Source organism: Balearica regulorum, chromosome 18 (assembly GCF_011004875.1).
Source record: "Balearica regulorum gibbericeps isolate bBalReg1 chromosome 18, bBalReg1.pri, whole genome shotgun sequence".
Taxonomy (NCBI): Eukaryota; Metazoa; Chordata; class Aves; order Gruiformes; family Gruidae; genus Balearica; species Balearica regulorum.
The window spans coordinates 9874715-9890017 of record NC_046201.1 but is presented as its reverse complement, the minus strand read 5'-3'; the positions used below and the strand labels follow the sequence as shown (position 1 = coordinate 9890017).

Here is a 15303-nt window from a genome sequence, read left to right as displayed (position 1 = left end):
GAATAGAGCAAATCACTTTATTTCTGCATGATAATTAAATGGTGAAGGTTGCCCCTAGAAGACTTCAGGATTCTTTTTCCCTGCCCCTTTCTGAAAGAAAGGTAAAATCAAGCCCTTGAAAAAATGAATCTGACACATTTTCTGTTTTGAAGTCTGATACTGTTGGTTCAAAGATGTTGGCCTCTTGGAGCACACAAATACCTCTCTTGCCTTTTTCCCTGTATTGCTGTGTCTGTTGCAATTATATTTCTCAGTCTGAATATCCTTGGTTTGGAAGATTTTGACTGCATAATGGAATAGCACAGATCTATTATGTCGTTATGAGGCTTTGTTTTCTTTTTTTTCCTAAAATGTATTTGGTTTTTGGTTAAACATGAATAGAAACCCTGAAATCACCCAAACGACTAATTTAATCTTGTTGAATTTATAAGCAGCTAAATCAAATAAAGAGAATGTTGGCTTAAGATGTGGAGTTTCATCTTGGATGGAATTTGTTTGGAGCTGAGCCTTTCAAACATCAAATGTCTGATTTATAATGGAATTGCTGTTGCACACTCTCACAGCAGAATAGTCTTATGTTCTCTAATAGAAGTGAGATGGGACTTAGATTTCTGCAGTCCCCTGACTGGGCAAGGATCCTCTCATCCTTCACAGAATTATCAGACTCTGCCATAAGATCAGTTTTGGTTTGTTTTCCTTTAATTTCTCCTGCTGGAGCTATTGCAGGACTTCAGTGCAAATTTTCTTGGGTTTTTTAGCCTAAACTTGTTCACAATCAGCTTTATAGCTATTTTTTCCCCACCTCCTCTCATCCCCAGGTATTTTTAGGTAGCAGTCATATCCCTTTTCACCCTTTCTTTCTCTAAGCTGAACAAGCCAAACCTTAAAGTCTCCTTACCTGCAATATGCCCTCCATCTCCCTAATCCTTCTAGCAGCTCTCTTCTGGCTGTTGAGGCTGTTGCTGAGAGCAGCTGTTATGTGGTATAGCAGACTTTTCACTCTTCTTTTTCTTCCCCTTGTGTTGTTAGATCTTCTGATGTATTTCATTAAATGTCTTACTTCTGCTTTAGGATAGCATTGTCTTCGAAATCCATGGAAGCTTATTCTTGTGTCTGCTCAAGCCTCAGCTCACCTACAGCCCCTTGTAACTGAGACATGCTATTTGGTGTCTTACATTGTTTAATAATAGATGCTACCACTATATAGAGCATTAGAAGTAGCTGTCAAGACCATGTTTGTGATTATCTGCATGTAGAGGCTTACAGGAAAAGAGCAGTTTTTGACTCACTTCTGCAAGATATCATGCTAGACCTATGCTGATTGGAAAGTAAATACATGTTCGTGGGTTTTTTCTGCAATGGAAGGTAGAGGATGCTGTGCTATGCTATATATCTTTCTTAGTAACTGCAGGCCTGTCGCATGTTCTTACAGCTGTTTAGTTGCATATAAATGTGTGTCCCTCAAAAATCCAAGGCTGCCACGCTGCAGACTGTGGCTGGCTAATTCTGACAATCAGTTTATTTTTAATAATAGCTTTTAAAGAAGTGTCATATCAATATCATTATGAGCACGTACCATTAAATATTAGCTGTGTTTGACTTATTTGGGTTAAAGGATACTCAAAAAGAGCGCACTAACTGTATGAAGCATCAGGCCGAATGGAAATGCCTGCATCTTTTCTATGGAATTGTTCATAAGGAGCTGTAGAAATTTGATTTGCTGCAGTGTGCCTGTATGGCTTATCACCTGGCTTTAATGACAGCTTTTCTCACATAGTTTGAACTTCTGGTTCAGTTATTAACCTTTCTGGTATTGGAAATTATGGCCAGGGTAATAAATACATTTGATATACATGGGGGACTTCTGGCATTTTAAATAACTTAGTATAATTTAGTGCTTTGTTTCCATAGTATTGCATTTCTCAAGCCTGGCTGCCTTCTGAGAGTTAGTAATGAACAAGAACAGGAACAGAAAAGCCATTTTCCATTGCATACTTGGTTCCCCAAATCAGTCATCTATAGAAATCAGATGTGTTTGGTTAGGCTAAAATGGTTTCTAGTCAGCTCTTAAAAGTTCAGAACTGGTAAAACCACCTTGGAGAAGATGGGGAGTGCACTGATGGAGGAAAGATTGCTGCACCACCGAAGAGTTCGTAAAACAATTTTAATGCATTAGACTTGCAAGTGTGAGCTGAACGAACTTCTTCACTGACTGGAAGTTTTATTACCAAATCAGTGAAGGTGACAATAGCTTTGCAAAGCTATTGCATGAGGAGGGCTGTCAAATGGCTGTCTTCAGGTGCTGTGGTACCACATGCTCATTAATTCCCATTTATTGCCTTGTATTGCTACTAAGGTTTGGGTAAATATGGGGAGAAGGGGATCACCAACATGTTTTTCTCATTCTTGTGATTTGGACTGTGTAGTGCAGTGTATCACTGGATTTGGCTTTTTTCTGTTAAGCCCTTATGGTCAAAATAATAAAATGAGTAAGAATGAAAATGTCTTCCTATTCCATCTGCTTCTATCTTCTCTTTAGTCATTGCCCTTACAGAATAATATGTACAACTGCTGCTGAGCCAAAATTTAACTGGCACTAATGAATGTAACTTCAAACAAAACTGAAAATATTTAGAAAACTTCTAAGTTTGGAAGTAACACCTACCTCTAACAGTCACCAGGTCAGTCAAAACACTCTGCAAATGCTGTATATTTATACAGTACTACTGTGCTGCACACTTCACTGTTTGACAGTGTAATGCAGAACTTGATTGAGTTGTGATGCACTGTAAAGAAATTGGAGAATACAGCCATTGATTCTAAATACATTTTTAAGTGTTGGTGACATGTAGCTATGAAAAGGAAATATTTTCAGAATCAGCTAAACTCAGTGTTAAATATTTAGGTAGCTTCATGCTGAGCATTAAATAGAGTATTTCTTTTCTCCATCTTCAACATACATATTGAGCAAAAATAATACTTTAAAAGGAAGGAAAATCACCTTGTTATACTTAAAAATGGGGTGTTTGGTGTGTAGGCTGAGAAGAAGCAGATACATTAAAAGTCATGTTTGAAGGTTTTTAAACCAAACCTGGAGGAATTTCTTCTTTTTTCCATGCAACAAATGTGTGTTTACCTGGAAGGTCTGATTCACTGTTACTATGAAGTTCCTGTATGGTAGCTGGTGAAAGAGTAAAAAGTGATGTTTCCAGAAACCTATAATTAGATAACCATGATTAGATAATAGGCTGTTCTTGGGTCTCATTAACCTTATGCTGAAATTTTATCTTGAAATAGTATAAATAGATCTGAGCCCTTCTATTTTTTGGATACAATGCAGAGGTGTAACTTCTGATAGCGTGTTGTTTTTTGCTAGCTGTTTAGATGACTTAGGATGATAGAAATCAATAGGAGCACTTCTTTAATTGTGGAAACTGTAATAACAGAAATCATAAACATAACATGCTAGTCCTGTATACATTGTGTGTGTAAACATAACAGGATAGGCTAATAAATACATATCACTTCTAGAAAAGAATGGTCTCAGCTTTCGAGACTGCTTTATTAAATATGTGAAAACTGAAAAATTAGAAAAATCCATCAGATCCATCTGCTTAATTATTTGTGCTCTGCAGAGATGAGAGCAGAATTTGGTAATTTTTGGTAACGTTGTCTTACTCCTAGGTAACTTATGGCTCTTTTGACTATACTTCACTGCTCTATCTTTCTGACTACACTGAAGACTTTGGTGGTGGACGGTTTGTCTTTATGGATGCAAGCTCCAACAAGACGATAGAGCCCCGCGCAGGTAAGAGTCTTGACTTGCCTGCATTGAAGCAGGCCAAATTGTGCCATTTATTAATGAGTGGGCTGGTGGATGTAGTGAGACTTCTGGTTTGTGTCAGTAGTAACTGTGGTATAATGCAGCACTCTTTATGTAATCAATCTGAAGACAAAGATTAACGAGGTCAAGATGTGGCCACTGTTTGAAATATCTGGAGTTAAGCCCCACAAAGTGACTGCCTCAAAAGCAGTAGAGCTCAGAACTACCATCTAGTTATGGCAGCTTAGCAGGTCACTATGCATTAAGAGCAAAGATAACTATGTGACTACAGCAAATCCAAAATAAAGCAATTTATTTTAGACTGTCTGGCCTGAAATTCCTTTGCTGTTCAAGGTAGGGCTTAATAGCCTGTAATTGCTGTGGGCTGGGTGTGAAGATGATTAGTTACCACAGCTCTGCTAACCTGCAGTAGCATGATGAACCATGGTTAACTGGGTTGTAAGTCCATAGCTGCTTTTGGTAGATCTGACAAGGATGAGCATTCTGATGGCTGTCAGTTAAACCTAAAAAAAAAAAAAAAGCCTTTATGGCTGGCTTAAGATTTTTCTAATATGTGGATCATATGAAATTGGAATTACTCTGGGGCAATATGCCTGGGAAGAGCGAGCTCAGCCTCAACTCCTCTGTCTGGCAGGTGAATACTGAGCTTACAGCAGTGTAACCTTTTATAATGCAAGACTAGTCACACTTTTGCAGAAAAAAAATAAATCAAGGACACCTTTATATTCCTACTGTGTTCTGTCTTTTTTTTTCCAAGAGAGAAAAGATGGAAATTTACTCATTTAAAGACAGCATCAGTAATTGTCTGCTGACAGGCATTACCCCAAGCAGAACTGACTTCTGACTATTGCTACCTGCAAATGGGGATGGGTGTGGGGTTTTTTTGATTTATAGATCATAGCGATCCACTCACCAGCAGTAATGCCAGCTTAGATAAACTCTGAGATTATCTGCATTCTGGGTTTGGTACCAAGAATTGTATGTTTGATTATTTTGGCTGTTGTGGTTGGAAATAAATGCTAAAATGGAAGTATCATCTTTTGCAAAACACTGCCACTGGTAATTTGAAAGGGAACACATTAAACTATTTCATTTCCACATGCAATTCTAAGATTAACATGTTTTTAGAGCTGTAGAAATCATAGTTGAATTTTAGGTAGCTGGGAGGAGAGCTGTCTCGTTGCACAGTGTAGAGGCATTCAGTCCAATTGCTGTATGCAATGTGCCCCGACTTAATTTTGAAAAGTCTGCACCTGTGAAATTGCTTCCACTTAGCCCCATTTGGTTAATTTTCAGGTTTTTTATTTTGTTCTTGGGGAGGAAGGGGGAGCAGATGAAGTACAGAAAGATTTTTTTTTTTAATAAAATGGTTTGGGCTGTTCCCTTTCACTGACAGTATGTGTGCCACAGAACTGGTCAAACACACCTTTTAAAACAAAACAATGCAAAGCTTGTAGGGAATGGCCTTTTCTGAAAGATCAAATGTGCTCCATGTACACAACAGAAAATTAAGTTTAATGCCAGTTACACCTTTCTAACATGTCTATTTAGATAGAGTTGTCAGGGGTTCTGTGATTGTGTCACTACCGATGGTGTAATCTAAATAACGACTAACATCCTGTGAGAAAGAGGAAAAGCTTGAGAGGTGAAGCACAATGTGAAGGCAATTGCACTTAGTTTTCCTCTTGCTGATAAAGTGCAGCTTGTGAGAGAGTGAGGAGGAGGGAATGACCCCAGGGTGTTTTCTGTTCCTGGTACAAGTTGATGTATTTTTCATGTTCAGAATGTTCCTTTGCAGTGTTTTTTCTCTCCTTCCCTCCACTGGGTTTTTAGTTTTATGCTTGTGTTGATCTTTTGTGCTTCTCTTGTCATTTCAACTCAACTTTTAAAATCATGTGTTGGTAAGGTTTTATGCTTTTCATTTAGGAGATTCAGGTGGTTTTTGAGATGACTGTCACAATTGCCAGTTCAGTTTTAGTGCATGACACCTAATTCACCTTCTCCATATTGCTAATGCCATTTTAGTTCCAAAACCTGGCACTAATTGTCATCTCAAAGTTACTCTGCATTTTGGGAACCTGGTATCGTGCCAAAATGAGCACATTCATTTTTCTGTGAGAGTAATTTGTTAGTGTCAGGCTTTGCAGTAGGGAACAGAAAGGCATTGTTACTGAGGCAGCAGAGCAGAAAAGCAGTAATTTGAAGTACAAAAAAAGACAATTAAAATAAAAGATCGTGGGATTCCCTGTGTTTTGGAGTGCTGCCTGGGCAAGTCTCACTGCTGCTTCAAATGCTTTCGCAGCACTTAACGTTTAAGGATCAGTCTTAGCCACACAGTTAGGGACAGGGAAAACTGCTTTGTTAAAGTGGAGCCTAACTTTAAAACACTTACCACTTCTCTAAGTATATATAAACTGGTGGATTGTATAAGAAGTCTCACATATTTGAGTGAGACTCTCAATCTAATTTGTAGCATGGTCTAGAACTTTGCCAAGTTCAATTATTAACAAACACCTCTGGCTTTATGAAGGAATTAAACTTATTAACCTAGAGGCTCTGGAGATTTTTTCTTTTTAATGGACATGAACAAGTCACCTCTCTGGTGCCAATTCACATGTACAGACCTCTGGCTAATTCATAACCGAATGTGGCATTAAGGAACACATCTTTCTTGTGCTGTGATGGGCTTGAGAAGTATGTATGTGTCTCTTGACGTAAGTCAGGACCTCTGTCTGCTGCAAGAAACTCACTGTACCATGAGTAAGAGAATGCTTAGCGCCAAGTAAAATACTACTTTGAAGAAAAAAGCCCAACACTTTTTTGGACTAAAACAGTTCTAAAGTAGTATCTGTTGCTTTTAAATGGGTATGTTAGTTCTATTTCCAAAATTGACATATTGGCTTTTTTCATTCTTTGTACCAGGGGTAGCTCTGGTCAAGAGACAAAATGAAATAGAGCAACGGTTAGAATGGGGTTCTTCAAAATGAAGCCAACAGCCCTTTCAACATTAACTTTCCTTTGCTGACCAGAGACCTGTTTCAGTAATCTTCAACAGATACAGAAGGATTAAGAATAAATGGCAGACAAAGGCATTCTTTTTTTAATAAAATTGGTATGTTTGCTGCTGCTATTAAATTTGTCAGTGTAAACCATATTAAATTTCATAATTCTGAAGAGTCTTTTGTGAATTTGGGGACAGGTCACAAACTTCACTTTATGATAAAGTGTAGATAAAACCCTGGAGTTGGAATGAAATATCTGGACCAGTTGTGTGTTCCGTATTTGCATGTACTTTTCTTGGTTTTAAGGGCAGCTTTGCTGCACTTATTTTCAGCTTACAAAGGAGTGTCTTCTGTCTACAAGTTGTTTATTACATAAAGGTAGAAGAAAAGGTTGCGATCACTTCTTCTGTATGTTTGTGGAAGGAAACAATCTGTGGTGCAAAATGAATCCTGTGCATTGGAGAGTGAAATGTGACTCTTGAATATCAAACTTAGCATATTCTCAGAGCTGTCAGAAGTGTATGTTTCTGAAAGTGTAAAAATATTTGAGATGAAGGTATGAGCTATTTAGGAACTTGTGAAGCTGGATTATTCTTCATCTAGAATGGAAAAGTATGTGCTCAAAGTCTGAGCCATCAGGTTTTCTGCTCAGGTACGAAAACGCATACATTTAAGAATGCGTACGTAGCTTTCTCATAGTGCAGGAATGGGCTTCAGGGTGTCTGTGTGTGCATTCACTGAGAAGTACAGCTTTATTGCAGTGGTTAGATATCGCATGGCTTGTCAGATCCTGTAATCATGAGAATAAGTGCAGTATTCCAAGTTAAGTGGTGAGAATTTGTCATGTCTTTATTTTATTATGCTCTTTAAAAAAATTAATTTGGAGGAATTCACTGCTGAAGGCTGAGGAAATGCAGCATAGTGACAGAAAGTGCAATGATATGAGAAGTAAGATTTCCAGATTCAGAAGTCCCACAACAACCTTAACACAAGGTGTGAAAGCTGTCTTTAAATCATATAGTTAGTAATCCTTCTTGTATCATAGAATAGTGGATTTAATTTTTTCCCCACTGTCCGTAGGTAGTCTGATATTTCTCCACTTTCAATCACCATCATCCAGTTTCAGTCAAGATCATGATAATATTCTGGTGTTCCTAGCTTTAGTTTTGCTCCAATCAGTAAAACTGGAGCACATCTTGATGTTAAATCAGTAACAAGTGAAAGCTGAGAATGATTTGAAATCCACAGCAGTAGCTGTCAGTCCTAGAGAATAATAAATGGTGCTGACATTAGCAGCTGCAGTAATACCAGCTATGTGAAGCTCATAGATTGTAGGACAGCAATTCTTACTGATATGCAATACTAATCACAAATTGCACCTGCAACTGGTAAGATGATTGCAGAGAGAAATGGTAGAAAAAGGAGGACCTGTTGCAATTGTCACAAAAATGTATGGAAAATAGCTCCTCATTTATTTGTAGAACTCTGAAGATTTTTCTTTTGCGTTCTGTTTGTTTTGTTTTCTGTGGAAGGATAAGTCTTCCAGGCTCTGGTTTTGTATTCCAGCAGTGCTTGATGATAGGTTTATGATGGTGTTAAATGAAATATTTTAATTGGGCCCATAAAGCAATAGGTACCTGGGAGACACAAGTCAGACCTGCACTTAACATGGTCCTTATATTACTTCGTATAAAATACACTGTCTTGTTGAGGGCATCTGATACTGAGGATGGTAATGGTCACTTTATACTAGCTGGACCATTGAAAGGATGGAGGAGTGCTGGGGGGACGGGGGTTGCTAAATAGGTGTATTATGTTAGTGCTCCACAGAGCATTGCAAAGCACTGTCAATTTTGAGAATTGGCCTCTAAGGCTTTTTTCCCTGGTATAAAATACTTAGTTATAAATGAACATATGTAGTATGCACCATATGTGCTCTCCATTGCTTGCTGCACAGGACTTTGTTTTATGTAGTGCATATGTGGGCCAGTATTTCATGAGTCTGATTTGATACTACTAGACAAGTACGCAGCAAAGCTGAAGGCATAGAGAGAGCAGAGTAAAATCAGCTTCAACCAGTTACTTGATGAAATTCAGGTAACGTAACAGGTAAAGTAAAACAAAATACCAAATTAACTGCAGGTTCAGTAATGACATTTCATTTCTTGGTTTCTAAGCTTTAATTGTTAATGTTATATGCCATAGGTGCTATCATGAAGTCTTTTTGTTTAAAGGCCATTTTTTTGACGAAGAAATGAGCAGCAGAAGTTACCCTTGTGTTTATGCTTTAGTGATTTACTTAAATGAAAGGATGAACTCCTCTATCAGAAGCCCAAAACCTAGAACTCCACCATCCATGTGATTTGACCCCAGCTCTACTAAATATGTCATATTTAGCAAGGTCAGGAAAAGTAAAATAGATGACCCAGAGCTATTTAATGTGATTGAAATTACAACACTTTTTTCTTAGAGGTTTCTCTTGGTGAGAACTCTTTGTAGGACTCCAATTTTGAAACCTGCTGCTGCTGCCCAGAGTGCTTTAACATGGGAGAACAGAGCAGACGTGGCATGGGTGAGGTTGGGTACCAATGCAGAGAACTGGAAGGCAGAGCAGAGGTGATATACCTGTCCTTCTCTTGGCAGTAGGGAGAAGACATAGAGCCAAAAGGCCTTAGTGAGACTCTGTGACTTGGAGAGAACACAGTTTTCACTTCTCAATGCTTCACTAAGTTGTCACACCTTCCAACATAATGCACAGAGTGGAAATTCCTGTTACGTTCAGCAACCAACTGTGCTGACAGGAGAGAAGCAGGCAGGGATTCTGCTGAAGTCTAAAAATGCTCATGTACTTTTAGTAGGAAATAATTAAGTTCACTTATTTTCTTTCAAAACTGTAATTTTGAAGCTTTCAGTCCAGGTGCTTCTGAATTTAAAATAGAAGCAAGTACTTTTAGAAGGATTTATAATACTTCTGCAAGTTACAAGCTGGCTGTAGGAAAGCTCACTGTGTGAATCAGTGATTTTATTTATAACACCGGGTAATTTCTGTCTAGTAAACATTTGGGATGAGTTTGTAACTAGGCTTCATTAGACACCCGCTGCAGTTTTATTGGGTTTTAGGCCATAGGCTTCTTTATGTTTCTGTACTCGGCATATGTGTAGTGAAATTGTTCAGAGAAGCTTGTGTCCTCTCTTCAACCCAAATCAGGGCACTCGCAGATGCTGTCATTCCACATTACTTTAGTGGGGTTTAGGTAAGGACTGGCTTAAAGCTCTCCCCATTCAACATTTAGAAGTAATTGAATAAGTATATCTGTTAAATAAGTTTTTTGTTGTGTGATTACAGAAAATATTAAGAAGTTACTTGCCTAATAGATATGGTGTTTTTTTCTTGAACATGTTACATGAGAATGAATTAGTGATTAATGCTAAGCAGATGACAAGGATGAGAACACAATTGTGTTTGTGCAGTTTCCCCGGCAGTGCTTCTGTCTTGATGTCATTCAGCAGATGACATGCAGTTTTTCCTTCTTTCCTGAGGAACACTTAGAGCTGGTAAATGTTAAGCAGACAGTCAAAGCTGTCAGTGCATAAGATGAAAGATGTTGAATAGATCTGTAGTGCCAAACAAACTGTTCCTGCTTCCTTTTAATCAGGCAGATAAGTTGCTTCATTTCTTCCTGAGCAGCAGATCAGTCTTTCCAGGTCTCCCAACCAACTGCCATGGACAGTGGATGGAGGTGAGACCTCTTCCATTGCCCCAGCCCTACTTTGCATCCCTTCCCTGGTGTCCAGCCACAGTTTAAGCAGACCAGGGAGGAGAGTGAGGGGACAGTTACCATCCCCTTGCTTGCATGAGTGAGTGTTGGTTGAGACAATCTAACATATAATTTGCAGTTTCTCCTTGATGTTCTCATGACTCAAGGAGTTTACAAGGAAATTTGGCAGTGAATTAAACTAGAAGGGCCAGAAGGATGCTGCCAAGGAAGCAGAAGTTGTAGTCCCATGTGAAGGATGGGAGCACAAAGGGGCTTGGAATCCAGCGGCAAAGCAGGCATGCTGCAAATAAAAACTGATTGCCAAAGTTGATATCAATGCGAATGGCCTGCTCCATGTGTAATCGGAATAACTGAGGTTGGAAGAGACCTCTGGAGGTCATCTACTCCATGGCCTCTGCTCACAAATCAAGTGCAGAAGACATGGGGGTAGCAAAATACGTGTGCCTGAGACATACCTGGGAAATGTCAGTGTCTGAATGCTGCACTCGTGTGCTAATGATATGACCCTGAGCAACCTGATGGAGCTCAGAAGTTGGATATAATTTAGAAGTTGGCCTTTATTTGAGAAAGGACCAGATGACCTCCCAAGGTCTCCTCCAACCTAAGTTATGCAATAAATTTGTAATATTAGAGGCATAATAATCTTGTAGTATTTTTTCTTATGAGCATTGTGGTATGTTAATATTTGTATGGTTCTCAAAGTCCTTTCATATATTCCCTACATCTTGTTACAATGTAATCTGGCATGCCTTACTACTTTTTCTCTTGCCAGAATAAGAACAACAGAGGAAGGTTTTTTTATAATACTTGTAAAACAGAACGTGTGTCAACTGCAAAGTATTGTATTGGTATTTACTAATTAATTTTCACAGTAACCCTGTTAGAACAGGTCAGCACTAGCTTCATTTTAGAGACAAGGAAACAAATGAGAGAGTAAGTGGTTTGGTTGAAGTCACAGTAACATATCAAGGGTATAGTTGTCATTGAAAATTGTTTCCTTTGTATATTCCTCCACTCTACGTTACCTCACGGTACAGGGGTTAGGTAGCAAATGATAGGCAGCTTGTGTATGGAAGTGCAACTGAATGTTAAAATTCAACACAGATAAAATCTTGTGAGAGCGAGCCCTATGGGAATACTTATGTTTTTACTGTGATATATAGCTGAATGCATAATTCTTTCTCACCTCTATGCTGCTTCTTGCAGTGATTATATTTTCTGAGTGCATCCAAAAAGAATTCATCGCTAAGGGACAATTATGAATGTGATTGAGCCTCTGCATTCCCCAGCATTTGCTTTCCCAGGTTTTATAGTTAATACATATCTTCCTCTGGTGGTTTTGTTTGAGTAATTAAATGGGACATAATTGCTGCATAGTGAAATAGCCATTGCTTTTGCTGCTTGTTAAGTCTTATTCCTGAAAATAGTGGTGTTGCTTCATCTAAATTAGGATCACATAAAATTCATAGCAGTGGAGCTTGTGACTGGTACTTGCGTGTCTTCATAAATAATGATTCCTGTGGATCAGTGCAAAAATTGATTCTCAAAATCAGGAGAATAAGTGGTTACCTCTAATACAAATAAGCTATTGCTCTTACAGGGAGCAAGACCTTTCCTGTTTTTTCACATCACAAGCTTTTCTCAGCCTGACAGCATTTAAGAGCTTGACTTGTGTCAGTGACACCAAAGACCTAGGTCAGTTTTGATGGATGCTGTGGCACTGAGCTTGTTAGCAGTCCCTTGTCTAAGTCAGTGTGAGAGAGTGACGTGATTTAAATGAGTTCACACCTGAGTTTTCCATGGTATTAGTTTTTTTAATCCCCGATACAATTTATCCTTTGCTTACTCTTAAGTTTTTAAAACTTGGGTGGATGCTTAAGGGCCATGGAAAGAAGGGATTGAGAAGCAGCTCCACCTGCGGTTGAAACTCTTGACTAATCTTAGCATAGAAGCAGAGCTGGAGGCGTTATCTGTGAAGGAGAAAGGGGAGCGACTGCATCACAAAAACACTTTCTGCAATCTGCAAGGAACAGAAGCTCATCAGCTAGGCTTTTTTTGGACAAAACTCCATCTTGAAACACACTTTCTAACACTTAATGCTGGAAAGTAGGGAAAACATGGGAAGGAGGAAAAAGCAAGCTGTAGATCCAGGTATTGTTGTCAAATAGAGACCAAAGGCAAGGATTGATTCTTTCTGTTCCTTTAGAGATATGCAGGCAAGCTAATCATTTAGAAACAGGCTCCTGCTTGTCTTGAGATTACCACAAATCTTTCCAATTCTTTGGTTTTTTGCTCTTTGAATTAGAAAGGTGAGAACAAGTGCATTTGTGTGGGAGGAACTTCCTCCATTTCATTGTTGCACTCTTCCATGGGAACTAGGCTGGAGTACAGCTCACGCCCCTGTTACTAGTGATGGAAATCTTGAAGCCATGTGGGAACAGCCATAAAGAAATTTTAAGTGTTTGTGGGCAGAAAAGAGGAAAGCATGGGTAGAAGTGCTTAGAAAATATATTTTTTTTATCTAATATGGAAGCTGCATGCCCAAGTGTTAAAAGCACTAAATGCTCTGGTGTGCTGCACTAATTGCTGTGGTATGCTCTACCTGATTGACTTACTGTGGAGTGGCAAGTGGAGGTGAGGAGGTGATGGTAGATGTGAGAGGATGGCCCACAGTTCCCTGTAACTTACAGATCCAAAACTCTTCCCTGAGGTTGAGGTACTGGTCAAAGCATCATGAAAGTAAGGAAGCAATGGAGTTCATGGCATCTTGCAGCGATGGGGGAAAATGAGTCAATTCTTCATAATCAGGATGAAATACTTTCCAGACTATAGATTTATCTCAATGGAAAAAAAACAAATCCTTTGGTTTTTACCCTTGGCATCACTTCTAACCCTAGGACACCTCCATTCCAATCTTCATCCTTCAGAACATAGCTCAGAGACAGGCCTCTTTCTGAAAGCTTAGAAGCCTGGACCTCAGAACAGGAGATGATCCTGTTGCTGTTTCTTCCTCTCCAAAAGTTCATCCCTTAAGGACCAGGGATTAAACACTTTCTCTTTTTTGCTTAGGTAATATACTATAAAATTGGATGGAGTAGTAGCTTGTGATCTCAAAAAAGCTTACACTTTTAACAGTAAGTGTTCATAAATCAAACCGGAATTATGTGCCAGGAGGTAGTAGTCAAGATTTCTTTAGTGGAGCAGAAAAGTGTGTTGGAAAGAAATCTGCACAGGCAGGTCAGAGGAGGGGAGAAAATAACAATGGTCTACAAATTGGTCTTTTTAAATAACGAAAGAAAAGGACAAAGGAAATGAGATTAGAATTTGACGCACTTTCTCCTGAGCTTTTTGTTGCTCAAAAATGTTTCACCAGGAAATTGTAAGTGCATATGTACTTTTATCTGCAATGAGTAGTTGCATAGCCATTCTTTGCATTTGTAGTACAACCCTAATCTGTTATGAAGCTCAGCATTCACTCTATCAATATTTCGTAGTCTGTAGAGCTTAGTGGAACTGCCTTATGCATGTCTTCCTCACCATTCACCATGAGTGAAATCCCATCACAGCTACACTACTTTTGGCAGCATGTAATACTTTAAAAAAAGTACTTTAAACACTTTGAATGCAGTCTCACAGCTAAAACCAGATCTGTATTGCATGTGATCCTACTAACTTGCTAATATAGTTCACAGTTTGGAACTTTGGGGTTTAAAATTTTAACTCCAAATTGATTAAAAAAAAATGATAGCTAGAGCAAGGACAGGTTATAACCCAGGAGTAGGGCCATGCTTTAAGGGACTTGTATAGTCCTGACCTGCTTGCTTTCTTGTAGTAATTTAATTTTTGAAGTGGTTTCCATATACTGTGTATTAAAGCAAGATTATGAAGGATCCTGTCTCCAGTGTGCTTGAAAGTCCTAGAAGTCATCTGGTAATGGTACCACTTTATTTTATCTTGTGTCTTTGCCCATGAGTCTCTGGATAATGATTTTGCTATATATTCCCAGAAGGCTTTGTCAGACGGAATGGGAATTAATATTCTTTACCCTCTTGTGCTTTTGCTTCAAAATTTTGCAATGGAAGTTAGTTTAAAAGAAATTCTTCCCAAGTGGGAAAGAAGTATCTTTTGAATACTGAGTATAGGCTTGTTCAGTGACTCAGAGACCCTGGTTGACAGATGCACAAGGAGCAATAAGATACCATATATGAAGATGTATTTATTAAAGAAAGCAATTAAAAGACATTCTGTGTAGCCAAAAAATCCAGTTTAACTGGCTTCAACAATACACTGAAACTTGTCTAACTGAATTATTACTACTTCTAATAAGAGATCAAACAAAAAAGCTTGAAAATCATTTTAAGGCAAAGCTTTGGGTGAGTAGGTGAGGGACTGATAATAAACTACTTGAATGATGTTGAAATAAGATTTAAAAGAAAACAAAAATTTCATGGCACAGGGACTTTGTATGAAATCCTTGAGGGTAGTGCTGTTCTTTGCAACATTCATAGGAGTACGTTGCCTTCATTTAGTCTTTGATACAGAAAAGCAGGACACCAAGGTGTAAATGAGCTGTGCATACGAATTAATCTATTTTTTATAGGTACATAGCTTTACCAATTATTGATGTGCAGCCACAGGCAGAGTAGAGTATGATATGACTTCTGCTTGGCAGTTATGA

At 38.5% G+C, this 15303-nt stretch overlaps 1 protein-coding gene across 2 annotated transcripts in view; it reads left to right on the top strand.

Moving 5' to 3' along the window:
• OGFOD3 (2-oxoglutarate and iron dependent oxygenase domain containing 3) overlaps positions 1-15303 on the top strand; it is a 48896-nt gene that overhangs the window by 27937 nt on the left and 5656 nt on the right. Inside the window, exon 8 of one of the 2 annotated variants that reach the window (XM_075770817.1) lies at positions 3685-3808. The exons of the other annotated variant lie outside the window; for it this stretch is intronic. Within the exon in view, the coding sequence (XP_075626932.1) occupies positions 3685-3808 (124 nt within the window). The remainder of the gene's footprint in view (positions 1-3684; positions 3809-15303) is intronic. 2 annotated transcript variants of the gene reach the window in all.